At 38.7% G+C, this 27,548-nt stretch overlaps 1 protein-coding gene across 4 annotated transcripts in view; it reads left to right on the top strand.

The window, feature by feature from the left end:
- The window catches only part of ACER3 (alkaline ceramidase 3), an 88,085-nt gene extending 64,770 nt beyond the window's left edge, over positions 1-23,315 (top strand). For all 4 annotated transcript variants that reach the window (XM_014540390.1, XM_005867150.2, XM_014540392.1 and 1 more), the window contains 7 exons: positions 676-757; positions 3,060-3,095; positions 9,525-9,583; positions 12,877-12,978; positions 14,399-14,503; positions 19,364-19,409; positions 19,917-23,315. In XM_014540390.1, coding sequence (XP_014395876.1) covers positions 676-757; positions 3,060-3,095; positions 9,525-9,583; positions 12,877-12,978; positions 14,399-14,503; positions 19,364-19,409; positions 19,917-19,970 — 484 coding nt within the window. In that variant the 3' untranslated portion in view covers positions 19,971-23,315. The remainder of the gene's footprint in view (positions 1-675; positions 758-3,059; positions 3,096-9,524; positions 9,584-12,876; positions 12,979-14,398; positions 14,504-19,363; positions 19,410-19,916) is intronic.
- The last annotated feature ends 4,233 nt before the right edge of the window (positions 23,316-27,548 follow it).

Below are 27,548 nucleotides of genomic sequence, written 5' to 3'. Positions count from 1 at the left end.
ACTCAAGGAATTCACAGTCTGGTTGGGAGACAGATAAGTAAAAAGATGATTATAATATAGTGATATTTTCTATAATACTATGTTGTTCCTGGATCATTAGTTGAAAGATATACTCAAGCTAGTTTGAGTTAAGAGGGATTTATTTATTGTAAGGACATGAGGAAATTATGTGGGACCCAACATCAGGAGGTAGAGCCTCATTAAACTGGAAGGACAGCTTCTCTCTCTCTCCCTCCTTCTTTTCTCCATTCCTTCCTCTCCACATGGCTTCAAGTCTTTATGTCTGCTTTATTTTCCCCTCCCTGCAGACCACTTCTCTGCTCATTCGTCTGCTTGTTCATTCAGTTTGGCTGCCCTGTTGTCTACATCAGACTTGGAATCCCTATGGCTTTATACTTTGACTCTCCACACTTGACTGGTTCGGTCTCCAGCTTCTAAACACCAAATTTTCAGGGGTGAGCCTCTCATTGGTCCAGTTTAAATAAGGTGCCTACTCCTGTTCCCCCAACCTCTTGGAGGCTGTAGACAGTCCAAGTTCTCTGAGATGAGAGTATGGATGGGAAGAAATGATGGGCATCACTAGACCCAGAGATTGTGTGTAAGTGGTCCAACAGCATTCTATTTCTTTTTCTAGTTATATACTCTAAAGCAATTTTCTTTTTCTCTGTTTTTAAGGTTTGAATGTTTCAAGACCAAGAACTCAGTAAACTACCATCTGCTTTTTACCTTAGTTCTATTCAGTTTAATAGTAACCACCGTAAGTCATATTTTGTTTCTAACAGATTAAGCATGTGAACTAACCTTTTATGGAGTTTGGCACATTTTGCTTCCAGTGTTTGGTTCATGCTGGTCAAATTGAAATGTTTCTAGAGAAAACTCGCTCACAGTTACTGCTTCTTTGTTTCCCATTTAGGTGTTATTTCTCAACAAAAAGTTGAAACAACTTTTTAAAACTCTGGTTTTAAAAAATGGGGAAAAATCAAAAGGTTAATATTTAGTAGAAATGGGGGAAGCGAACTTCTTTTTATGGATGGATATATTGTCTCCTTTTTGTTAAAAAAAAGAGAGAGAGATTTGCTCTGCTCTGTTGAGTCTAATATGACTATTTTTTAACCTTTTCCTAATAAGTTGAGATAGCTGGTCACTTCTGAGCCTACCTAAGTGTCTTTTTTCCTCAAGTGAATTGAATTTAGATACTCATTTCAACAAACTTTTATTGCAAACCTATCATATCAGGCAGTAGAAAATATAAAGATGACTGCGAGCAGTTGCTTTGCTTGAGGAGTACATTCCAATACAGAGGTCAAACGTGTAAATGAAGAATTGCTTCAAAAGATAATAATTGCAATAACAAGAGGTAAAAACTAGTCATATAAGGATGAGATGAAGGAGTATCAATGAAGATGAAGATTTCTAGAGTGGGTCAAGGAAAGCTCCATAGAAAAGGCATTTAAGCTGAGTTTTAACTGATGAGTAGGAGTTCACCAGGCTTTTGGGCAAGAGTGTGGTGAAGCATTTCTAATAGACTATTACACTGTCCATAGGCATAGAACCATGTGTACATGGACTGTGAGGGTACAGAGGAAGGTGAGTGGTTGCTGAACAGAGAAAGGATCAGAAAAGGCTTCAAGAAAGAGGTATAGTTTGAACTGATGAGTGTTTGCCAGCAGGGGAGGATTTCTGAACAAAGTGAAGAGCAGCCATTTTTAAAGATACAGAAGCAAGAAACCAGCATATTTGGGGAAGCACTGTACTTTCTGGAGCCTAGAATAAAAAAGAGACAAGAGGAAAGCACTGAAGCCAATCAGAAAGTCAGGGGTGAGATCATGGAAGGCTTTGAAATTTGGACTTTGTCTTGTAAGTGATGGGAGTCATTTCAAGGTTACTATTTAAATTTTGATTCTCTCTACCATGCCATTTTAAAGGTGTGCTCCTATAATACAGCAAGTGCAAGCTAAATCTTGAATAGGCATTGAATTTAACCACCTATATGACAATGGAGCCTAAAACTAGAGTTTGTGTAACTGGGAAGACATCTGGGCAAGTGACTTAGAAGTTTTGGGAAGCAGAAACACAAGAAATTTGTTTTATTAATCCTCACCCAAGGATATTTTTCCATTAATTTTTACAAAGTAGAAGAAAGGGGGCGGGGGAGGGGGGACAGAGAGAAACATCGAAGTGAGAGAGACACATGGATTGGTTGCCTCCCGAATGCATCCTTACCAGGATTGGGGATCAAGCCTGCAACCAAAGTATATGCCCTTGTTCAGAATCAAACCCAGGACCCTTCAGTCCATGGGCTGATGCTCTATCCACTGAGCAAAACTGGCTGGGGCAGAGATTTTTTTTTTCATGTTTTCACTTTTTGAGCACCTACTATGCTAGACACTTTTATGCCCTTTTTAAAAGATATTTTATTGGTTCTTAGAGAGGGAGAGAGAAACTTCAATGTGAGAGCAGGATATTGATAGGCTGCCCTTGCATGCCCCCTATGAGGGATTGAACCAGCAACCCTTTGGTGCATGGGATGATGCCACACCGGCCAGGGCCCTTTCATGTATTTTAGCTTATTTGTCACCAATATTATTCCCATTATCAAGATAAGGAAAAATTAGTCTTTTGGGTGTGATGCCACTTACTCAAAGCCTGCAGCAAGTAAGTGGCAGAGTCTGAAATTCAATTTGTGTCTCTACCTCTCTATACTGTAGAACATGTCTGCTACAGGGTTGTAGGCATAGCCTCTTCAGCTGTCATAAGTATCCATGCATCTTTGCCCCTCCTTGATGCTGATGCAGAGGCCAAGAGACCAGAGACATCCACAACAATTTTGAAACATGTAGTTGACCATGGTAAAGCTAGCACTGGGAAAGACCCACCTGTAGGGACGAGCCCTCCTATGGCATTACCACTTAATCTGATTGGTTTTATGTGGCTGGAGTCAGATCTGAGTAGCAGGACTAGGGAAGCAGGAGAGGTTTGGAATTTTCAGAATTGTTATAATAAGTTTTCTTTTCCCCTTCATCATGCATTTCATTCACATGTGTTTCAATATTTTGCAGGTTTACCTTAAGGTAAAGGAGCCTGTATTCCATCAGGTAATTCTTAAAAATTATTACACATTTGATTGGTTAACAATACTTGCCTGCTTTGTGTTTTCCTTTTCTGATAAATAATATGCAGATACAGAGGTTGCAAACTCAAGTGCCTACAGGAACCAGCTGTAGGTAACAGGAATCTACCTGGAACAGTCAATGCCCAGGTCCACCTGGCTGTTGGTAGTCAGTAATGCAGGTGCAACATTGCTCATATAAGGAGAAAAAAAGAGGAAGCCTTCTGCACATACATATATAAAATCTTTTTATGACATTATTTTCTAGAAAAGGTAGAGTGAAAAGTCCTTGAATATTTTCCTCCTAATATATATTGTAAGTTTTTTGAGGTAGAAAGTTATTTAAATTGAGGGAAGCAAACACAGGAAACTGCTGGAGGAAATAATGATTTATAATGAAACCAGAATGAAATAAAGTAGCAGACCCTAACTAAAGAGAGCTATTGTTTATTGAGTGCCACCATGTGCCTGGCACTATGCTCATTGATACACAGACTAATCTCCCCAGCAGTCCTACAAATTAGGGCTTATTATCCACATTAGAAGGAAAATGAGCTCACAAATATTAAGTAATTTGCCCCCAGGTTACATAGTTATTAAGAGGCAGAGCCAGGATTGTAATCTAGATTTGTTTGACGCCTGTCACCATTCTTTTAACAAACTAACAAATAAAAATAAATCAATAAGCACATATTTCAGGAGTGTCAGAAGCTTTGTAGTTTTAGATTATTTTCTGCTTATATAATAAGTAAATATACCTATAACATTTTAAACTGGAGCTAGACAATAATTATCTAACTGAAATCTGTTTTTTTATTTTATTTTATTTTATTTTTTTAAAAATATATTTTATTGATTTTTTACAGAGAGGAAGAAAGAGAGATAGAGAGTTAGAAACATCGATGAGAGAGAAACATCGATCAGCTGCCTCCTGCACATCTTCTACTGGGGATGTGCCCGCAACCCAGGTACATGCCCTTGACCAGAATCGAACCCGGGACCTTTCAGTCTGCAGGCCAACACTCTATCCACTGAGCCAAACTGGTTTCGCTTTATTTATTTATTTAAACAGAGATATTGGATTATATACATTTATTTATTTATGTGTAAACAGAGAGGGAGGGAGGGATGGAAGAGATCAATTTGTTGTTCCACTTATTTATGCACTGGTTGATTTTGAAATGTACCCTGACCAGGGATCAAACCTGCAACTGGAGTATTGAGACGACACTCCAACCAACTGATCTGCCAGGCCAGGGCCAAAATCTGTTTTTTAAATAAATTCCAAAACCACATTATTCTGCCTTGCTTTTCTACAGACCAGCTGAAAATAGACATAGTAGATGTTACAGGAGAGGACACCCTCAACTCACTTCCCTGTTTATTATAGCTTAAAGTGATGTCATTGTTTCGAAAGATTTATTGACACTGTAGAAAATGAAGAAAGTTTATATTAAAAATAGTTCCATCTTTATAACATTTTTGTTTGCCTTTACAAGAAAGAAAAATCAACCACAAAAAAACAAAATTTGGAAATTTGAGGTTAATTTTTGTAAGTTTATGACCAGTTTTCCATTTTATATTTTACATCTATTTGACATTATGTTTATGTAATAAAAGTAACAAAATCTGCCCTAACTGGTTTGGCTCAGCAGATAGAGCGTCAGCCTGCGGACTCAAGAGTCCCAGGTTCGATTCCGGTCAAGGGCATGTACCTTGGTTGCGGGCACATCCCCAGTGGGGAGTGTGCAGGAGGCAGCTGATCGATGTTTCTCTCTCATTGATGTTTCTAACTCTCTATCCCTCTCCCTTCCTCTCTGTAAAAAATCAATAAAATATATATTTTTTAAAAAGTAACAAAATCTATCTATATAAAAGGCTAAGCCACCGTCTGACAGTCCAGCCAGTAGCTATGACGTGCAATGACCACCAAGGGACAGACGCTCCAACTGGTAGCTATGACATGCACTGACCACCAGGGGGCAGATGCTCAATGCAGGAGCTGCCGAGCTGTGGTGACTTAGCAGCTACAGTTCTTGGATGACGTACCCCAGAACTAAAGAGGAGGGAGCTCGATTCCGGGGTGGGTAACCCGAGAACCACCCTTTCACAATCTGGGACCCCTCAGGGGATGTCAGTCAGTTTCGGCCTGATCCCCACAGGCCAGGCCGAGAGACCCCACCTCCCAGAGGGACCCCGCTTACTTTGAGCCACAGTGCCGCCCCAGGTGCGACCGGCCAGGGAGGGACCATGGGAGGTTGACTCACAAGCGTGTCCAGCCCATCTCACCCAGTCCCACCCCATCAGCCACCTTCTAATTAATTTTCTTTCGATGTGCATGAATCCGTGCACCAGGGCACTAGTCCTATATAATAAAGGGGTAATATGCAAATCGATCAAACAGTGGAACAACTGGTTGCTGTGATGCGCACTGACTACCAGGGGGCAGACACTTAAAGCAGGAGATGCCCCCTGGTGGTCATTGCGCTCCCACAGGGGGAGAGCCACTCAGCCACAAGCCGGGCTGACTAAGGATGTCCAACTGCAGCTTAGGCCCGCTAGCCATCAGTAGGACATCCCCTAAGGGCACCCAGACTGCAAAAGGACGCAGGCCGGGCTGAGGGACCCACCCACCCCCACCACCACCCCCAGTGCACGAATGTTGTGCACCAGGCCTCTAGTATTCATATAGTATCTCATGCTGTAATTTCCACATGTTTTTCCAGTAATAAATATTTTCTTCTCTGTGTAGAGTGGTAATGTTTGCTGATCGGAAGGGAGACAGAATGAAAGCTTATAGCTATGGCTTATATCCTAGGCTTAGAGATTAAAAATCTAGTCTCTCCACTTACTAGCTGTATACCTTGGACAAGTTACTTAACTTCTTTGTGCTTTTTAAGTGCCAGGTGCTGTAATAGTCACAAGAGATATATTAATAAATGAAATAAAGAGGTCCCTGCTCTTAAGGAGTTTATTATGCCTCCTAAAATTGGTATAATAATCTCCTAAAGTTGTCTGAGGATTAAATGAGATAATGCATATAAAAAACCCTTAGCACATAGTAAGCACTCAGTAAGCATTAAGTAATATTATTATACTAAGGCAAATAAGATATGGCTGCTGGTCTCAAGGTGCTCACTGTCTGGTCAGGAAAATAGACTTGTAAAAAAATATTTGTAACATATATGTCTTATAAGGGCATGTACCTGGGTTGCAGGATTCCCTTTCCAGTTGATGTGTCGTTCTCTCTTACCCTCCCTTCCTTCCACTCTCTCTGAAAATCAATGGAAAGAAATATCCTTGGTGAGGATTAACAAACAAACAAAAGTGCTTCTACTGCATGTAGCTAAATTATTACTTACTCCAGTATTAAAAAACAGGTTAGGGAAAATGAGCCACTATTGCTGTTGTAAAGCTTTTTTAAAGCGGCCTCTGCCTCAAATATCTAATCTAGAATATCCTGTGCTGATCTGTTAAGTAATTATAATCAAAACTATCTGTAATTATGGCTTAAAAACATTTATCCCTATTTATTTTCTGGGTATCATTAGTAAAAGAAAACTTTTCTAAGATTTGAGTTTGGAGTATTGTTTTTATTCTTTCATATAACTGTTGATGTGTTTGGTTTTTTGTGTTGTTGTTTTTTTAAGATAAAGCTCTGCTTTTATTAAAACAACATTTACAAATAATTCCTGTGGCTTCTGTGTCTCTCTCTCACTGCTCCCAACTCAGAGGCCGCATTATTTTTTTTATTGATTTCAATTTCATGCACGGGGGGGAGGGGTCCCTCAGTCCGGCCTGCAACAACACCAGCATCCCTCGCCCCGGCCTCTTGCCAGAGGCCCCTCCCCTCCCTCCTCGAGCCCTCCCTCCATGTGGCCAGGGCACAGACGCTGGGCTCACATCGCCAGGGTGACGCTGCCAGCATCCCTCCCTGGCCACTATTGGCGCCGCCATCTTTGTCACAGAGTGATGGTTAATTTACATATTACTCTTTTATTAGATAGGATAGGGGAAGGAAGAGGAAGAGAGATGGAAACATCAATGACAAGAGAGAATCATTGATCGGCTGCCTCCTTCACACCCCTTACTAGGGATCGAGCCCGCATCCCAGTGAATGTGCCCTGACTGGGAATCAAACTGAGACCTCCTGGTTCATAGGTTGACCCTCAACCACTGAGTCATGCTGGCTGGGTTGTTTTGGAATTTTTAAGTAGAAAATTGTTTTGGAGTTTGTGACAAGATTTACAATAACTTTCAAGATCTTAAATATAATAGAAAAGGAGGGAAAAGCAACGTTGTCCAATCTAAAGGAGCTTTGGCTTGAGAGTTTGGAATCTTGATTTCTTACCACTTTGATTTCTTGCCACTTTATTATCCATGGACAAATTTCTGATGTGCCTATTCTTCAATTTTTTTATCTGTAAAATGTTCAGAAAAAGAAGTATTACTTCACAAGGATAATATAAAATAATTAATATATTGCCCGAACCGGTTTGGCTCAGTGGATAGAGCGTTGGCCTGCGGACTGAAGGGTCCCAGGTTCGATTCCGGTCAAGGGCATGTACCTTGGTTTCGGGCATATCCCCAGTGGGGGGTGTGCAGGAGGCAGCTGATCGATGTTTCTCTCTCATCGGTGTTTCTAACTCTCTATCCCTCTCCCTTCCTCTCTGTAAAAAATCAATAAAATATATTAAAAAATAAAATAATTAATATAAGTTAAAAAGCATAAGGCAATAAACAATACAGTGTGATACTAAAAGTACATATCTACACTAATAAAAGAGAAACATGCAAATTGGTGTCACTCTGCTACGCCCACCAGCCAATCAGTGACTATGCAAATTAACTCAACAAAGATGGCGGTTAATTTGCATACAAAGGCATGGAGCAAAGACTGAAGGCCCCAGCTGGACTGAAGACTGAAGAGGGTTGGCTTCTCCACGCCTCGCTGCAGCCGCAGCAGAGAAGCCAAGCTTCGCTGCAGCCGGACCAAAGGCCTGGGTCCTGGGTGCCAGAGGAAAACTGGTGCCAGCAGCCAGTGGAAGGAAGGCCTATTGCGCAAATCTTCGTGCAACGGGCTTCTAGTTGAGGTATAAGATGACATGCATAAAATTTTGCCTGTAATAATCACAGAAAGCTTCTGAAAGGAGATGTTTGAGTTGGGCCTAGAGAGATAAATAGTGACATACTATTAGAGAGAAGGAGCTAATAAACATTTTAAAAGGATCTGCCATAACCAGGATGATTGTCTTGCTAATCAGATTAGCTTCCCAGAGAGAAAATCCTGATACCAGTTCTACTTTACTGTATTAAATATAAGGTGATCCAAATATCTCCAAAAGAGAGCCAAATGCTTTTATTTAATTTGATACCCTTGCAAAGTGTAAAATACACAAATCACATAGCCACCACATTCAGTATATACATCAATATATCTTAAATAAGGAAATAAGTAAAAAATGTCTATGAGAATAGATTAAGAGAACATTTAAGAAGTTAGTTAACCCTCTTTAAGCAGCTAATTAACAAATAAGTACTTGAGTATCACAGTGAGATCTCATCTAATGTCTCAGAGAGTACTATTACCTAAACTCTTCTTGCCAAAGTGAATGTCTCCCATGGATTGGTTCTAGACAGGAACTTAGGCAGATTTATTTAAATTTTATTATATTCCACTTATGCCACTTAATTACAGATTGGAGATGTGAAGAAACTACTGTGTAAGCACACTTAGAAAAGAAGCAAAAGAAGCTGACATTTTTTAATATCTCTTATGTACTAAGTATTGTGTATCTTTTGTATAGTTTATATGGACTGACTTACCTATTATCATAAAAATAACAACAAACTGTATAGACATTATCATCTTCATTTTGTAGGCGAGATAGCAGAGTTAGAAAGTTTACATAATCTGACCAATTTTTTTAATATGTTTTTATTGATTTTAGAAAGAGAGAATGCAAGGGGGAGAGAGAGAAAAACTGATGTGAGAGAAACGTCAATCGACTGCCTCCTGTGTGCCTCCTACTGGAGATTCAGCCTGCAACCTGGGAAATAGAATCAGTTGCTGAAAGTGAAGCTAAAGAGAAGGGAAGGATCTAGGGAGTGTGAGGCAAAATTATAGTATCTGTTCAGGTTTTGGCAGATATTTAATATTTCACATAACATAAGAATTAAAATGGACACAGAACTTCTGATGCTGGTTATTCACAAACAGGCTTATAAGTTTTCCTCAAAGCTTAGCATGACTCTTAAATATATAATTACATATTCTTAAAAATTCTGTTCTTTAAAATGTAATGAAAGATAATAAATGTTTACATTTAATTGGGAGGGCTACTTTTGTAGGCAAAATATACTTTCTTCACCAAAGAATAATGATTTTAGTAACATTTTTTCCTTTCTTATTTAGGTCATGTATGGAATGTTGGTCTTCACATTAGTACTTCGATCAATTTATATTGTTACATGGTAAGTAGTTTGTATCATCACACTATGATTAGAGTACATTCAGGCAATAAATCTATAGCCTAAATTGAAATAATACATAAAACCCAATTCCAACAGGCTTATTGATTGAAAACTATATAACCCAACATTCATTATGGTATAATTACAAGGAATACTAGTTCTTTAAGCAAGTTGTTAATAGGCACCATGTGAAGACAAGAGTTTCAAAATTAAAGAAATTTGAGGAAAGCTATATATGATGACCACCTTTTGTTTATAATGTACAAGTATATTAAAGCCTTTTAAAAATTCTAGAGTAAAAAATGAGAAACTGATTCTGAAATTTACATAGGAAGGCAAAGGATCTAGAATAGCCAAAACATTTTTGAAAAGAACAGTAAAATTAGAGGACTTATACTACTTGTTTTGCTCTGTGCCACACTAAGACATTGTGGTATTACTGGTAAGAATGAAATATAAATCAATGGAACATCCAAAAATAGACCCATTCTGAAATAGACCTACGAATCCATACTGACCTGATTTTAAATAAGCATCTACAGTAATTCTGTGAGGAAAAGGTAATCTTTTCAAATTGTGCTCAACAGTTTGATAGTCTTATTTTAAAAATTAACTTAAACTCACACCATTACAAAAATTTACTAGAAGTAAATCAAATTCCTAAATGTAAAAGTTAAAATTAAAACACTTCTAGAAGAAAATAGAGCAGAAGTTTTGTCAGGCTTGCTTAAGCAAAGAGTTATTAAATAGGACACAAAAAGTGTAAACTATAATGAAAATATTGATAAATTTAACTTCATCAAAATAACAAACTTTTGTTCTTCAAAAGACACTGTTAAGAAAATTAAGGGCAAGTCAGAGTTGGAGAAAGTATATGCAAAATATATATCCAACAAAAGATTTACATTTAGGATATATAAAGAACTCTTACAATGCAATAATAAGGCAAACAACAATTTTTTAAATGGGCAAAGATTCAACAAACTATCAAAGAAGTTAGATGGATGGCAGATACACATGTGAAAGGATGCTCAATGACATTAGCCATTAAAGAAATGCAAATTAAAACCACCATGAGATACCACTATACTAGTACACCTACTAGAACAACTAAAAAGACTGATGTCATATCAAGTGTTGGTGAGGATATAGAACAAAAAACACTCATACACTGCTGATGGGAATGCAAAATCACTTGGGAAAACAATCACTTAGGAAAGCAGTTTAGTGGAGTCTTAGAAAGTTTAGCATTCACCTGCCATTCCTCTCCTTACTTTTTACCCAAGAGAAATGAAAGCGTATGTCCATAAAAAGACTTACTTATGAATGGTAGTAGCTGCTTTGTTATGGCAAAGAAAACTAAAAACACAAATGGCCACCAATATTTGGACTGATAAACAAAATGTGGTATATCTATATAGTGGAATACTACTTAGGAATAAAAGGAACTGAAGTATTGATACACATAACTACATGGAAGAATTTCAAAATAGTTATGCCAAGTGGAAAAAGCACATACAATAAAGCAGATATACTGTATTATTCCATTTATACAACATTATAAAAAATACAGACTCAGCTTTTAGAGGTGATGGATATATTTATTATTTTGTGTGTTGTTGGTTTCATGGATACATATAAACATATTCATCAAATGTACACTTTAAATATATGCATTTTAATGTACGTCAATGAAACCTCATTGCAGCTATAAAATCCTATCTAATAATAGACAAACATGGTAATTAACCGTACCTCCGACACACTTCCCATTGGCTAATCAGGGCGATATGCAAATTAACTGCCAACCAAGATGGCGGCCGGCAGCCCGGCAGCTGAAGTGAACAGGAGGCTTGCTTGCTCCAGTGATGGAGGAAGCCAAGGTTCCCCGCCTGCCGCTGCCGGCCTCTGAGCTGCACTCTAAGCAACTATGTTGCAATTATAGAAGCTAAACAAAGCCCAGATACCTGCTTTCAGCAGCCGAGGTCTCAGAGCTGGAGCCGAGCCTCAGAGCTAAAGCCGGCTCTCAGCTCCAGTGACAGCCATAGAAGGTAAATAAATCCCAGAATTAAAAAAAAAAGAAAAAAAGGAGACGTTGGGAGCTTCAGTCACCCACCAACCTGAAAACGGCCCTCAGCCCCTCACCCAGACTGGCCAGGCACCCCAGTGGGGACCCCCCCCCTGAAGGGGATGTGACCAGCTGCAAACAGCCATCAGCCCCTCATCCAGGCTGGCCAGGCACCAAAGCGGGACCCCCACCCTGATCCGGGACCCCCTTCAGGGCAAACCAGCCAGCCCCCACCCATGCACCAGGTCTCTATCCTATATAGTAACAGGGTAATATGCAAACTGACCCTAACAGCAGAAGGACTGGGAATGACTGGTCACTATGACACACACTGACCACCAGGGGGCAGACGCTCAATGCAGGAGCTGTCCTCTGGTGGTCAGTGCACTCTCACATGGGAGGAGCTCTGCTCAGCCACAAGCCAGGCTGATGGCTGCCAGTACAGCGGTGGTGGGGGGAGCCTCTCCTGCCTCCTCAGCAGCGCTAAGGATGTCCGACTGCAGTTTAGGCCTGCTCCCCGCTGGCAAGTGGACATCCCCCGATGGCTGCCGGGCTGCCAGAGGGATGTCTGATTGCCATCTTAGGCCCAATCCCCCTGGGGAGCGGGCCTAAGCCAGCAGGTGGTCATCCCCTGAGGGGGCCCAGACTGCCAGAGGGCACAGGCCGGGCTGAGGGACCCCCCCTCCCCCCCGAGTGCACAAATTTTTGTGCACTGGGCCTCTAGTATACATATAAGCTGCTATTTTGAGTAAATCACCAAGCTTCAGTTTTTTTATTGGTGAAGTAAAAAGAATAATGCCTGCTCCATGGGGTTTATTTGAAGATTTAATTTGTGTGTGTGTGTGTGTGTGTGTGTGTGTGTGTGTGTGTATGTGTGTGTGTGTGTAGTGTGTATCTAATTTAGTATAGTGCCTGACACAGAGCAGGTGACTCAATGTTAATTATGTTCCACCACTCCCCTTGCACTTCCATGGGACTGATAAAGTTACTGGGGGCTTTTACATTATCTTCTTGATACACCATACCTAGCCAAGTCTTAGAAGCACATTCTCTCTCAGTACCTTTTAATGACTAAATGTAATAGGCAAATGTATTAGATAATTTAATAGATAGGTTTGCTTTTAATACTAACAAAAACCTTTCCTTCTCATGAAAGTGATTACTTCAAGCTCTGATCATGACATGACGCAGCAAAATTTCATTGTGCTTTTTAATTTTTCCACAGGGTTTATCCATGGCTTAGAGGACTGGGTTATACATCTTTGGGTGTATTTTTATTGGGATTTTTATTATGGAACGTAGATAACATCTTTTGTGATTCACTGAGGTAAGATACATTTTCAGTCTCTGAGGTCAATGGGTACATTATTATTTTGCCTATTTTTGCACATTTGAAATTCCTCATAATAAAAAGTTAAATAAGTAAATGTAGACTTTAATGTACAGAAGCAAACAAGTAATACACCTTGCTTTGAAAACTAAGATCTAATTGAGTAGTTCTGAATCAGTAATACCCATCAGAAACCCAATTAGAGCTGGTAATTGTCTCAAAATTAGATGGTAATTGTCTCAAAAATTCACAGGATATCTAGAAAAATAATTTGATGTTTCATGTTTATTTTTTCCCTCTAATAAATGAGAATATTAATATATCTAATCAAAAGATCTAGAATTTTAGCCCGACCAGCGAGGCTCAGTGGTTGAGCATAGACCTATGAACCAGAAGGTCACAGTTTGATTCCATTCGATTCTTGGTCAGGGCACATGCCCCGGTTGTGGGGAGGGGGGTGGGTTGTAGGGGGCATGCAGGAGGCAGCCGATCAATGATTTTCTCTCATCATTGATGTTTTTTTCTCTCTCTCTCTCTCCCTCTCCTTTCCTCTTTGAAATCAATAAAAAGATATATTTTTTAAAAAAAAATCTAGAATTTTAGACTTGGCTATGCCACTCACTAGCAGAGTGACTTGGGCAATTCAATTAATATCTCTGATGGAAGGAGACTTGACTTGGGGTGTGAACACATAATACAATATAGATGATATATGATAGAATTGTATACCGGAAACCTATATAATTTTATTAACCAATGTCACCCCAATAAATTCAATAAAAAAGGGAGGAAATCTCTTTGAATTTTAGTTTCCTAATCTGTAAAGCAAAGCTAATAATAGCTACCTCAGAGACTTACTATGAAGTGAAATAATAGATACCAAAGGACTTTATACACTGTGTGGTACACTTATAAGGTGATGGTTGTGTGCAGGACATAGGAAAAGCATGTGTCTAGTTCCTTAAGTGCATGCTAGGTAGACCTGTGTTTCCCAAAGTATGCTCCGAGAAACATCTGTCCTATAAGGTATTAATAAGATAATACCTAAATAAAGGGTTCCAGGGGTAAGTAGGTTACCTGAAAAAAAAAATGAAGGTGAACTCTATAAGTTAGGGTAGGACTTTTCAAAGTTTTTAATCTGTTAATATGCATCATAGATCTCTAACAGAACAATAAACTATGTACTATTTCCCACTTTTGTTTTGACCACAGAGTCATTTCTTCAGGACTTTTGCAAGGAATACTATTCCTGAAAATACACTTTGCAAAATAGTATGGCAGACTGCAGCAGACTTGAGGAAATTAAGTAACTGCCATTTTTGAGAATGGCATTTCAAAATGCTCTAAAACTGTCAGCATTAGTTGCTAAATATTTTTAAAAATTAACATGGTGATTTCCCCCCCCCTCTCCTCACAGGAACTTTCGAAAGAAGGTACCACCTATCGTAGGTGTTACCACACAGTTTCATGCATGGTGGCATATTTTAACTGGCCTTGGTTCTTATCTTCACATCCTTTTCAGGTAGGAAATAGACTTTTAAAACCTAGTTTTGGAGTGTTTTTTCTGTATTCTTTAAATATGATGGTGTATATATAAAATGTTGGAGACAGAATCAGGAACTTTTGTTCCAGCTTTGCCTCTCCCACTGGGTGGGTGACCTTAAGCAAGTCCCTCCCCTTCTAAAGCTCAGTTTTCTCATCCTTAAAGTAAGACAGTTGTATTAACTAACCTCGGATGCATGATTTACATTTTAATGCAAGTAGGATATAAACTTTTTTTAGTACTAGTAGTATATAAATATTTCAATTTCTTACTGATCAGCATTAAAAAATAAACTTTGAAAGAAAAGCACCCAGATCCCTTGAGTAGGGGACTGGAAAAGTGAGTACCTGAAGTCCCCTGCTTAAATAAATTGGTTGCCACTTTGCTTTCCCTGCTCTCCTAATAAAGAGTCTATCGGAGGTCAGCCATTAACAACAACAATGGCATCAGAATTCTCTCTGATCACCCTATCCAAATAATACTTCCATATCACTCTCAGTCCCCTTATCAGGTTGTGTTTATAACCTTTAAAGTATTTATAACCAGTTATATGTTTATTTAGTTGTTTACCTCCCCCAACTAGACTGTTAATTCTTTGAGAGCAGCTGGGACTTTATCTTATTCACTGCAACTCTCCTAAATGGATAGAATGATGCCTGCCACATAGTATATATTGTTAATTGGTTTAATTAATGATTATGTATATATTGGTCTCTTTACCAGTGGATCAGGCTATGTTTAATTTCAAATTCTTCTCAAGAATTGAGAGAGCTGAAATATTTGTAGGCAGGGGAAGAAATTTTTTCTTTAAACCAATGTGAAAATTTACTTAAGTGAAACTTTTAGAATATCTCTTCAAAATAACATTTGCATTTCACCTATCTGGAGGTCACCTTGTTTAGATAACCTGAATTATCTAAAATTTAACTACCTGAGAATTATATATTTTAAAAAAAGACTTCTGAGTAGCTAAATAGGAACGTTGAATTCATGCTGTGAAGAGCTTAATCATGGAAGAGCTCTTTAAACTCTGTCTCCAAGTATGTTTATTTTACTTTTTGCAACTTCTTACTGCATTGGTTATTTGGATTCTTAGTCCATAGCACATGGGAAATATCTAATTTAAAAGGGAAGGGATATGGAAGAAAATGCTTGGGGAAATTGACGTGATAGAAAAGGAAAAACAAGAATAACTATAAAGTGAACCCAATAGAGAAGACAGAACTTGGCTGGAGATCATGGCTAGAGATCCTGGCTAGGGTGCTGATTAACTGAACGCTGTCTCTGTGTCATTCCTTCTTCGCCGACTCCATCCACACCTTTGGGGATCCCTGGACCTGCTGGGGTTGGACCCCAATAAAGGGTAAACATTCTAGAAAATTCCTGGGGGAAAAAAAATAAAGTGAACCCAATAATTAAAAAACTAGCACCTTAACACTGCACAAGAAATCCCAAGGTGGCTCATTTGGTTGGGCATTGTCCCATGCACCAAAAGGTTGTGGGTTTAATTCCAAACCAGGGTACCTACCTAGGTTGCATTCTCTTCATCTCTCTCTCTCTCTCTCTCTCTCTCTCTCTCTCTCTCAAAATCAATAAACATATCCTTGGGTAAAGATTTAAAAAATATTTTTAAGAGACCAGTAAAAATATCACATATTAGAATTATCAATGATTATAAAAATAATGCAATTTCTGTGCTTGAAGAAATAAATCAAACTTAAAAATAAGTTCAAGGAAAAAGAAACTTTTTCAAACAAATTTTTAAAGAACCAAATAGAATCTCTAGAAATGAAAACTATACTAACCAAAATGCTAAACTCACTGTACAGAACTAATAACAGATTAAACTCAATTGAAGAAAGAATTAGTAAAGTGGAAAACAGATCAGGAAAAAATTACTTAAATCCAGCAGAGACAAAAAATATGGAATTGAGGTTAAGAGAAATGGAAGATGAAGTGAGAGGGTCTAACATATGTTTAATTGGAGTTCCAGAAAAAAAAAGTAGGGAGGGGGAGCAGCATATTTCAGTTACTAATGTTACACAACAACCCCAAACTTACCAGTTTAAAATAAACCAGTGTATTTTGCTCACAATTGTCTTGAATTTGGGTCTTGAACTTGGAAGGGCTCAGCTAGGCAGTCCTCACGTGGAGTCTCTCATAGGGTTGGTGTCAGATGTCAGTTCAGGCTGCAGACATCTGAAGGCTCCCGCTGGAATAGAAGTACAAGAGGGCTCACTTATATTGGGGTGTCATTTGATATTGGCTGTTACCTTGGAGCTGTGGCTATAAACTAGAGCTGCCCTCATGGGCGGGCGACTTCATCCTCAGTGTAATCAGCCTTCATACCTGGCAGAAGACTTCTCCCAGAGGGAACATCTCAAGAGAATCAGACAAAAGTAGCAGGGCCTTTCATAACCTAGTCTCAGAGTTCATATGGTCTCATTTCCACCTTACTCTGCTGGTCAAAGTCACAGATTTAAATAGGAGGGACATAGATCCTATCTCTTGAGGGGAGGAGTATTGAAGAATTTCTGGTCTCCAAACTCAAGTCTGAAGAGGAGACACTTCTCAGCTGGTGCTGGTTTCTGAGCTCAGAGGAGAGACCCCAGGCTGGACCCCAGGCCTCTGAAGAAGGGACTGCTGCTACAAAGTCCTGCTGCCACAGTGAGGAAGTGTTGTTGGGATGCTGTTCACAGGAACCACAAGTCAACAGCCCCTCATCAAAATAAAACAGGATGGAAGAAGTCCCTTCTTTCTCCTCCGGCTTTGCAATCTCTCTTGAATGCCCTTTTAGCAGAGCCTATGAGGGAACAATTGTCAATGCAGAAGTACGGTTTGTAGTCTCAGCTCCTGAATCACAAACAGAATATAGAAGGGTGGATTTGGAGCTGAGGTATAATAACTTAATAAGTGATATAGCTGGTAAGATTCAACAAGAAGAAAAGAGGAAAACCATAAATAACCAGTATCAGGAGTATAAAAGGAAACATCATTACAGATGCTGCAAATATGAGAAGATAAGATTTTTTAACAACTTAATGTAATAGGTACTTTTGTTTATGGTTTAAATTTTCCATAATAAAAAGTTTGAATTTTAAGCTCAGAACCTCATCTGGGCTAGGCACTTGGTGTATATTACTTCCTTTAATCCTTATGACAGTGCTATAAGACACGTATTATTTTATACTTGAGGAAAGACAAGCTCAGAAAAGTCAAGTACTTCACACATGATCTTAGTGTCATTGCCTGGATTTGAGCCCAGAGTTTTTGTCTCCACAAAACAACCTAGGAAACCTTGGAAAGCATCTAATTTAACTTCTTCATTTGATGGTGAAGCATACTGAGGCAGCAAGGTCATTTGCTCAAGGTCAAGGTCACTGGCCAGTTAGAATATAATATATTGGCTAACAGTTAGACAGAACCTGAATTCAAGTCCCATTTCTAGCATTTACTAGCTGTGGCACATTGAAAGGAATATTTGACCTTTCTGAGATCATTTCTCATATGCAAAACAGGAATAATAATGCCCACCTAGTAGGTTGTTTAAGGATGAAATGTGTAGAAAGCTCTGGGTCCAGTGCTTGCCCCACTAGTGTAGCTACATAAAAGTTGGCAGTGGTGAGGTAAGAGCAAGGGTTGGAATCCAGGGCTTCTCTGCCTCAGTCCAGGACTCTTTCCTAAAGAAAAGGGAAAAGGTGGCAGCTTTCTTTTAGAGATTAACATCCGAAAAACTGTCAGAGGGGTTATATTTTAAGACAGTAGAGTATTCTTCATAATATTTGATGTTCCTCTTTACAGTTCTGGCTTGGGGTACAGTGACACTATAGCCACATTAAATTACACAAATTCAACTATACATGCTCTTTCACCTTTTCTTCCCTTGTTTAAAGATAAAATTTTTCATACTATAAAATTATGGCTTGCATATGCACACATGATAGTCTGTATATTACTATTGAAATACATTTAAATAGTGTACTATACAAAAAACTATGTATGCTGTATGTTATGGAAAGTTCAATGAAATTTTTAGGGGTAAATTTAACTTTACCTTTGCTGTATTTACTGATTTTAGACTCTGATATCTTCAGAGGTGACTCATTTTAAAGGATACTATGAAAAGGGCTCCATTGCCTTCCTGTTTATTTTATACCTATATTGGAAACCTGTAGAGCTGATATAACCATTTTCAAAATATTATAAGAATACTCTACGTTAGCCCTGGCCAGTTTGCTCAGTGGTTAGCATGTCGACCTGCCCACCAAAGGGTCTCGGGTACAATTCCCAGTCAAGGGCATGTACCTGGGTTGCAGGTTCAATCCCTTGTCCTGGTTGGGGTGGGTGCAGGAGGCAACCAATCAATGTGTCTCCCTTACATCAATGTTTCTCTCTCTCTCTCTCTCTCTCTCCCCCTCCCTCCATCCCTTCCACTCTCTCTAAAAATCAATGGAAAAAATATCCTCAGGTAAGAATGAACAAAACAACAAAAAAAGAATACTCTACTTTAACACTTGCTACCATATATCTTCAAAGATGACACTGGCAATTGTGATATGAATCCTATAAAGCATGAATGAAATGCTCCCTATTAAACTGCAAACATTCTACAGTCACAGTCTGAGAGCTGATCATTTCTCTGTTTCCCCTCCTAGCATCTTGCCAAGTGCTCTGCACAGAGTAGGTGCTCAAAAAAATGGTTGCTAAGAGAACAAAAAATATACCAATGTTGCTTGTTCTTTATATATACATAGGCACTATGGTTAAATTTGTCAGTATGCCAGTTTGCATGGATTAAAAATCAGTCTGAAGAGCTTTCTCCCTCCCCTTTTCTTTCAGTATATATACAAGAACACTTTACCTGAGATATAGGCCAAAAGTGAAGGTAAGTCTACTTCATAGCGTGAGTGTGTTGGGAGAGGGGGGATATTGAGAAGATGGGATGGAGGAAGTGGGTGGGATGGATAGGTCATGGAGTGAGTACAGGTTTTGGAACCAGATGCTCTTGAATTTTAACTCTCCCACTTACTGCTCTGTGACCTTGGGCAAGATTCTTCCCTTTAAAAGACTTAGTTCTTCAACAATAAAATGGACCTGTTAATAGCTACATTGGAAAGTTGTTTTAAGGATCTGAGATGATTTTAATGCCCAGCTCCATGCTTGACAAAGTAGATGTTTAATACATTTAAATACATTAAAAGAACATAGTTTCTGAGATCTGTTGCAAGCCTGGAAAATGTATGCTGTGCTCAGGTACTACTACCAGGACAATAAGGAGCAAACCTACCAAGCACTGCAGTCACAGCCCACGGGTTCTTTCTCATTTTTCAGGGATGATATATATGGAACACTTTTATCTTCTTTCATTTTGTTCCAACTTGTTTCCAAACAGTTTCTCTTCGGAATCTGGCCAGTGATCCTGTTTGAGCCTCTCAGAAAGCACTGATGAATTATTCCACCAAGAAAACAAAAAAGCACCTACCATAGGCCCAGCCAAATGAATAAGGAAATCCTTAAAGATCTACATGTTCAAATATATCAGGACTATCACGGCAAACAAGTGGCTTTCTGACTGACATTGTCAGCCACACAGAGAATGAGGAATGGGGCTTGTTGGATGTTTAGCTTATGTCATTATCTCATTCGTCCTCCTCCTCACCCTAAGATGTTTAAAAAGAAACATACATGATATATCTATATATACTTGAATGCCAGAAAAATTGCGATTTTCATAACAGGTTAACAGTTTGTGCTTATAACAGGAAATTTACCATTTCCTCTTTTTTGACAAGGGTTGCATGTGAACTATACTTTTCATAATATTTGGTTAAATAATGAAAACAGCTAGACTGGCAAACCCCATGTCCAGATGGCCAGCTATAAGCCAGCCCTTAGCTGTGTCAGCCTTGATTTATATTTTTGTCAAAGTAGCCTCATGGATGGTTTTCCAAGGTTAAAAAAAGGAAGAAAAAGAGCTATCAGTGGGATTCTGGTAGTTTTTCACTGCTGCCTCTGTGCTACTCAGAGTGTGTCATGAGCAAGCTCAGACCTGCCATTGGGTTATCACATCCCAGCTCTGGCTTGTCTGTGTTTAGCCACAGTCAGTCAGAGTAGGAGGGTCATCTTGCAACCTTTATGAAGGCTCTGAGGACACCTATACAATGTTGTATCCCCAGACAGTTAAAGGTGGTTGTTCAGTTTCCTTTGATCTTTGCAGATCTTTAAGTTTGTTACTGTTTTTATGGCTAGGCAAACATGATTGGTGGTCTGGTCTACCCGTATTCCATCCTCCTAGCATAATTTATGTGAAGTTACCAGTGAATGTCATTATACTCTGACTTTTTAGATTATGCAATATTTTCCAGTTTTCAGAGAGGTCATGGTTACACCCAGAGAAATGTGTTGGGTTACCTAGAGCCAAACGACCAGGATCCTATTTACATAAAGCTTATTAGAATACCTGCTCCTTCATTTCAGGTTTGAGAACAGCTCTAACTTACTTGAACTTGTAACAGAACTCCCTAAAGTTAAAGTGCTGAAAAACAGCAGTGATCTCATTGTAAAGCAGCCAGTTCTAATTTAGATTTGAATTATAACAAATTGTATCACTTTTCACAAACATAACACCTGTCTGGATTTTAAAATTCTATTTGATCCCCTTTATTCATATATCACCATATTTGTAGTCTACACCATTTAGCATTTTTATGACTTCTTCTTGCTTATTCATTATTATAAATTCCAGAGTGTTTTTACCACATGGTTTCATTATCCCAGATGAAATCCTGAGCTACAGCTTCAAAAGGAAACATTTTCTTATGCAAAGGTATTAAACACTTCTGTCATTTTTCCAGTATTCAGTAAGTAGCCTTAGTACAAATTTAAAACCAATGCAAATTTTATCCTTTTTCTTCACCTACTGGCCTTAGTTTTAGTCCAAATGCTATCATCCTTATCATGCCATTAGGCAGATGATTCCACCTACTTTTATGACCCTCTAGCTAGAAAAACACTTGCCAAAACATAAATGTAACACAACTGTGGTCGTGCCTTAGGAAAACATGAAACTCAACAGTTCCAACACACAGCCCATAGACTGTTATTTCTTTTCCCACAAGATTCTGACTTCTGGCTACATTTCATGTGCAGCTACCTAGGCTGTCAACCATCTTACATTTTTTTAATGACTTCCATTTGTTCCACACTATTGCCTTTTGTACTTTTCCTTCAAGATATACTTCTGCATAAAGAATCTATATAGAAACAGAGGCACATCCTTAATGATGATGCTGCTAAACACTGGGAGATGGAGGTGCTGCAGTATTAAGGTCAGATTAAGGTTATCGGGAGCACACCCTGAGAGGGGCCCTTCAGAGCAGTTTGTTGAATGAGCGTTTCAACCATCAGTTGTTGACTAAAGTTGTCCAGCACCTCATTGGAGAAGCACACCAGTGGGCGACTTGTGACATTATGGCCAATTTTTCAAAGACCTTTGTTTCTGTTGTGAAGACAGCTGTGAAATATTTCACATGTGTTTAGCAAAAGGGGACTAAATCCAGTCTCTTTCATTTTCCTAGTTAGTTTTTGCCCCACATGGCTCTCTTTTTAGCAGCCTAAGTATTAGCATACCCAAGGCATTGTATCTGTGCCACAGATAGTATTTGGAAATACTGCTGACCTTCAGGATATTTGCTAAATCGTCTTTATGTCAATGGCTTTTTCCTTCTAGGATTCTGGGTGGGCATTACAGGGTTGGCTTACTACCCTGCTCCCTTCCCTTTATTTTCTTAGAAGACTTCCTGTTAACTAGAGTGTACAAAAAGCAACAAAAACAAACCTGTTTCCTACTGAGCAAACAATGGTTTGTTTGCATATCACCTGATGCGAAAGGTGCTCATCTGTGAGCCCTACAGCACATTATATTTTAGAAAACAATATTTTATGAGGATGTGAAAGAGGCAGTTTGCTTGCACATTTTAATATTTTTCTTATGCTGCCATTTTCACTTCAGAAAATTGAAAGCAATTAGACTTTTTTTTTCTAAGGGAAAACTAGGTGAAAGGTGGTTGTGTTCATCAGATTGGTCATTCTGCCTACTCCTCCCCACCTTGGTACTTTCATGAAACATTGCCACCACCTGAAGTGATCTCTTTAATCTTTGTGATATTATATAAATTGATCATTAACTGGAAAAACACTTGTGTGAATAATCTACAAATGAGGACCCCAAACAGTGGTATTTGGTTTAGCAGAATTCTATTTAAAAAAAACCTTCCTGCAAAATTTCCAGGACTGTTAATCTGGCCTTTCCCTACACTAAAAGGTTTTTCTTAGTAATACTAAGAAGAAGAGGTGTGAGTCAATGAAAATCAAAAGACCCAAATTTCAGGTATACAGTACATACATGAAAGTCTTTAAATGCCTGCAGAAACGAAGTTCTATTTTAATGCAAACACCTTCTGAATTTAACCAGTGCCCCTAAAAGTGTCTAATAATTTACTTTAAGGTTTTCTTGTGAGTTTTATGGGTTCCATATTACTTTGCTCTTGAAAAAAAATTACTGGTTGCTAAGTGTGCAGTTTTAGCTCTCAATTCCACATTTACATGACTGAAGAAACTCCTTTAACCCATGGATTATGATGTGCCACTGGATAAACATTTGTGTAAAACTGAAGTTTCGAGGAGAACCAGTTATATCGGAATTTGCAGCTATACGGTGATTTGCAGATCTACCTCTGTCTTACATCTTACATCATATCAGTGCCATAATATAATTAGTTTGATCACTTTGTGTTGGTTTTTTTGTTTTTGTTTTTGTTTTTAGTGTCTAAAATTACAGCTTGTTCACTATGCTGTAAACATTTGGAAATAATGACCACAATTTGGCTAAAAGTAGTTAAGCCCATGGGGTGGGGGAAGGGGGGGAGTTATAAAATGGAGAAGAAAAAGAAAAAAGAATGGTTATGAACTATCTAACTGGAAAAATTCAATGCTGCTTTTTAAATTGTTACACTTTCTTCAAGAAGGAAACGTTAATTTTAATGTTTAACTGTGGTTGCTGGATGGGAATAAGTTGCCAGTAGTGCTGAAGTTATGTGAGCAGGCCACTGGTCTCAGTTCCTCCTGCTGGAGAGTGGAAAGGCAGGCTCTTGTTCACATACCTACAGGGAAGTTAAGAGAAAAATGTGACTCCAGGCAGAATTTGGGACTTAATAAGGAAAGGGGAGGGGGAGAAACGGCACTTATAGGAAAACAAATAACTTTTAGGAAAGATAATGGGCCCTTAGGAGAATAGATGGAGTCAAGATAGTTTTGTGGCAATGTCTGTTCAGGCGTGGTACGAAATGAGAGGATTTATGACAGTTGAGTTCTTTTGGAAGGTTCTAGTTATAGTTAGATGAAGGAACATCAGAAAAAAGGACTTCTTCCTACATCTACTGATTCCCAAATGCCTTCAGCTCAAAATAATTCCTATGCCACAGTGGTGTAGTCTGTACCCCTTCTCTTCCCGTCTAAAACCTCCCAAGAAGTTTAACAGACCAGCAGCTGAGTTGGTGGCTGTGGAGCGATCTGTGTTAGAGGTTGGGAGGTTAGAGATCTGCAAAGGAAAAGACATAGATTTACAGAGAAACAAAAGGAAAAACAAAAATTAGTAGTTGGAGCAGATTATAAACTCAGTTTTTGAGTCCAGAGGGGTAGTCCAAAGGATTTCTAGATGTTGGTCTTGAAGTGTCTTTAGATGGTGGGATAACATGGTAGTGGCAGTCTCACATGGTTATTTCCTGGAGCTCACAGAACCATGTCCTGGTGAACGTCCTGAGTGGTGTGGACCTTTGCAGTCATAAATCCTTTAAAGTTATAGCAAGTCGTCCAGCTTCAGCTTGCAGGGCTTCAGGAAAAAGGCAATTTTAGTTGTTAGTAATGCCAAGTCAAGAAGAAAATTAGAAATGTTAATTACTGACAAAATGCGCAAGATGGTAAGATCCAGCTCACAAACAGGTGGAAACAACTCAAAGAGAATGAACAGGGCTAGAATCTAGCGTCCCACTGAAACACAGTTTCTCTATGATCACCCTCATTTTTATCAGAGATAATCAGGGTAAGACTGTTTTTGTTTGCAAAACAAGTCTAGTCTCACCAAACTTGGCCTGATTGTTTATTTAAGTGCAACAAGAATAATAATTGATGAAATAAGCCTTTTAAAGTTTGTTTTGCTGGAATTTTTATTGGGAATCTCAGATTGGAATTTTTAAAGCCTCAAGACTAGGAAGCCAAGCCAAGAACTCACCATCACACTTCACATGCAAGTACCTGCAGATTTAGATTAATTCCTCTTTCTCAGGGTCCCCAAAATATTCTGAGCTTCCTGGGCCGGCCATGAAGTGGCCTTCCTTACTCACCTGTAAGGGTGGGAGCCCTGTAAGGGTGCCAGGCCAATTTTCTAGGAGAGCTTTGAAAGGAACCTTAGTTCCTTAAAACTAGTTATAGCCTCTTCTCTGCACATCTTCTCAAATATGATATTCTAGTCAAAGCCTTGGCAATATCACCAGTGTTTCCGATTGTGTCCTGTTACAAGGAGAATCAATTCTTACTGAACATATTCAAATAACTATATTGCCATAAAAATAAGAATATTCAATAAAAGTTTCCAAATTTTGGAGGGAATCAGACAAGGAGAAAAAATAAATGTTTCATTTTTGTTTACAAAGATATAATCTAAATTCTGTAAGTTAAGGTAGCTTAAGAGTAAAAGGGTTCTTTAAATCTGGAAAATAGGACATTAAAGAACCAGCAGCACTCCCAGCAAAACTCATAGAAGAAATCATAAGTATTCCTTATCAGTCTACTCAGTCTCATGTGATAAATCCAGGTCTTTCTTAATTTGGGGTTAGCAGATTTATGAACCCATGAGCTTCTCCATTAGTTCTAGAAATCATTATTCAGGCTAGCGGTGTGATCTCAAAGTTACACGAGCAATGACATCAGAAGCCTGTACCCCAGCATACCTGCTATAGTCTGAACTTTTTTTGTTGAAGATGAAGCCTGTAGCTCAGTGATTCCCAAAGTGGGCGCTGCCGCCCCCTGGTGGGCGCTGCAGCGATCCAGGGGGGCGGTGATGGCCACAGGTGCATTTGTTTTAACTTTTTTTGTATTACCTTTCTATTCTGAGTTCATAAATAGTTTGGGTAACCATTTCTTTCTCACCCTTGATTAGAAGTCTCTTCCAACTCAGGAATGAGTGCATGACCTAGACCAGTGATTCCCAAAGTGGGCGCTACCGCCCCCTGGTGGGCGCTGCAGCGATCCAGGGGGGCGGTGATGGCCACAGGTGCATTTGTTTTAACTTTTTTTGTATTACCTTTCTATTCTGAGTTCAATAAATAGTTTCATAATTTCAAACTTCAATGTTTCTAATTTACACCTTTATTTTACAAAAAAGGTAGAAACATTAATACATATATCTTTCTGTTTAATTGCTATTAAAATTTAAAAAAAATTAATTTCCAGGGGGTACTGAGTAATATTTTTTCTGGAAAGGGGGCAGTAGGCCAAATAAGTTTGGGAACCACTGCTATAGCTGATTATAAGTTTTCAGAAAAAATATCAGAGTAAAAATAATATCTGTGAATGACAAAAGGTTTAAAATGACCGTAGTTAAAGATCTGATGAGAGTTCATTATAACATAATTGACAAGAAAAGGTTTTTTTAAAATTTAATTTTATTGATTTCAGAGAGAGGAAGGGAGAGAGAGTTAGAAACATCAATGATGAGAGAGAATCATTGATTGACTGATTCCTGCATGCCCCCTACTGGGGATCAAGCCTGCAACCCAGGCATGTGCCCTGACCAGGAACTGAACTTTGACCTCTTGGTTCATGGGTCGTTGCTCAACCACTGAGCCATGCTGGCCTGGCTTGACCAAGAAATTTGGTTGTTTCCGTGACATTCAGCATTTTAAGATAACTAGGGTCATGACTGATCACATTATGCCAGGCTATGTCATGGACAGCTATGACAATGAAAAGGTTCTAGAAATTTCATACAATTTCTGAACAACTTATATTAATAATATATACCCATACAAATATAGGCTAAGGAAGGTTAAGCATCACTTCTTATTTGACAGTGCTTTCTATGTAATTTAACATATCAAATAAACCTAAAGTTTAGCATTGCTCTTTTTACACATAAAAGAACAGATTTTTGGAGATTTTTCAGGGACTCTCTGGGAAATCTCAGTCAGAAGTAAAAAATGACTCATTTATAATTTGATTTGGGGAAGTTGTCAAAAGATTTGAACTCTTAATTAAATAAGGTCACAGGTCACTGTGAAACAATGCTTTATTACCCATGTAACCAAAATGACAATAATTATAGTTTCTTATTAAGAACAGACCAACAGACCAAAAGCAACTTTGTTCTTTTAATCGAGAATTTCAATTTCTAGTTTTGCATCCATACACTATTGAGCTCATTTAAATAAATAAAAAATATGTAAATGCATTCAATCTTAGCCAGCCTGACCACATGAATAAGATATTCTCCCCTCTCACCACCCCTTCGGCCCCCTTCCCCACCTTACAGACCCTTTACCACTTTGTGTAGCCATCCAAGTTTTTGTCTTCAATGTCCCCTTTCTCATCTGGAGCGACCTTTAAACAGCCTCTAAGCAGCTACTTTGGGACAAAATCACTCTCCTTTTTTCTTTAACAAAAGCATATCTTTCATTCCTTTCAGACCTTTCAAGATTGCTGCCCCTCTTTATTGTTTCTAGTATTTTAATTTACTTACATTGAGTAGAATTCTTAACCCTTAGTAACCTTAATTTCCAGCAAAAACGAAGAGGTAGACAATTGTAAACTGGCACAGATCAGCACTCTGAGTAGACCAGTACATTTATTAATACAGCACCGCAGTTTCTTTATAGCGTTAGTGGCCAAACTTCATTTCTGGCTAAGAAAAAGCTCAGGGCCAAGACTCAAATATAAGCAAAAGTTTATTTAGAAAGTCACAGAGGTAGAA

Source organism: Myotis brandtii, unplaced genomic scaffold (assembly GCF_000412655.1).
Source record: "Myotis brandtii unplaced genomic scaffold, ASM41265v1 scaffold244, whole genome shotgun sequence".
Taxonomy (NCBI): Eukaryota; Metazoa; Chordata; class Mammalia; order Chiroptera; family Vespertilionidae; genus Myotis; species Myotis brandtii.
This window is presented reverse-complemented; position numbering and strand designations above follow the sequence as displayed.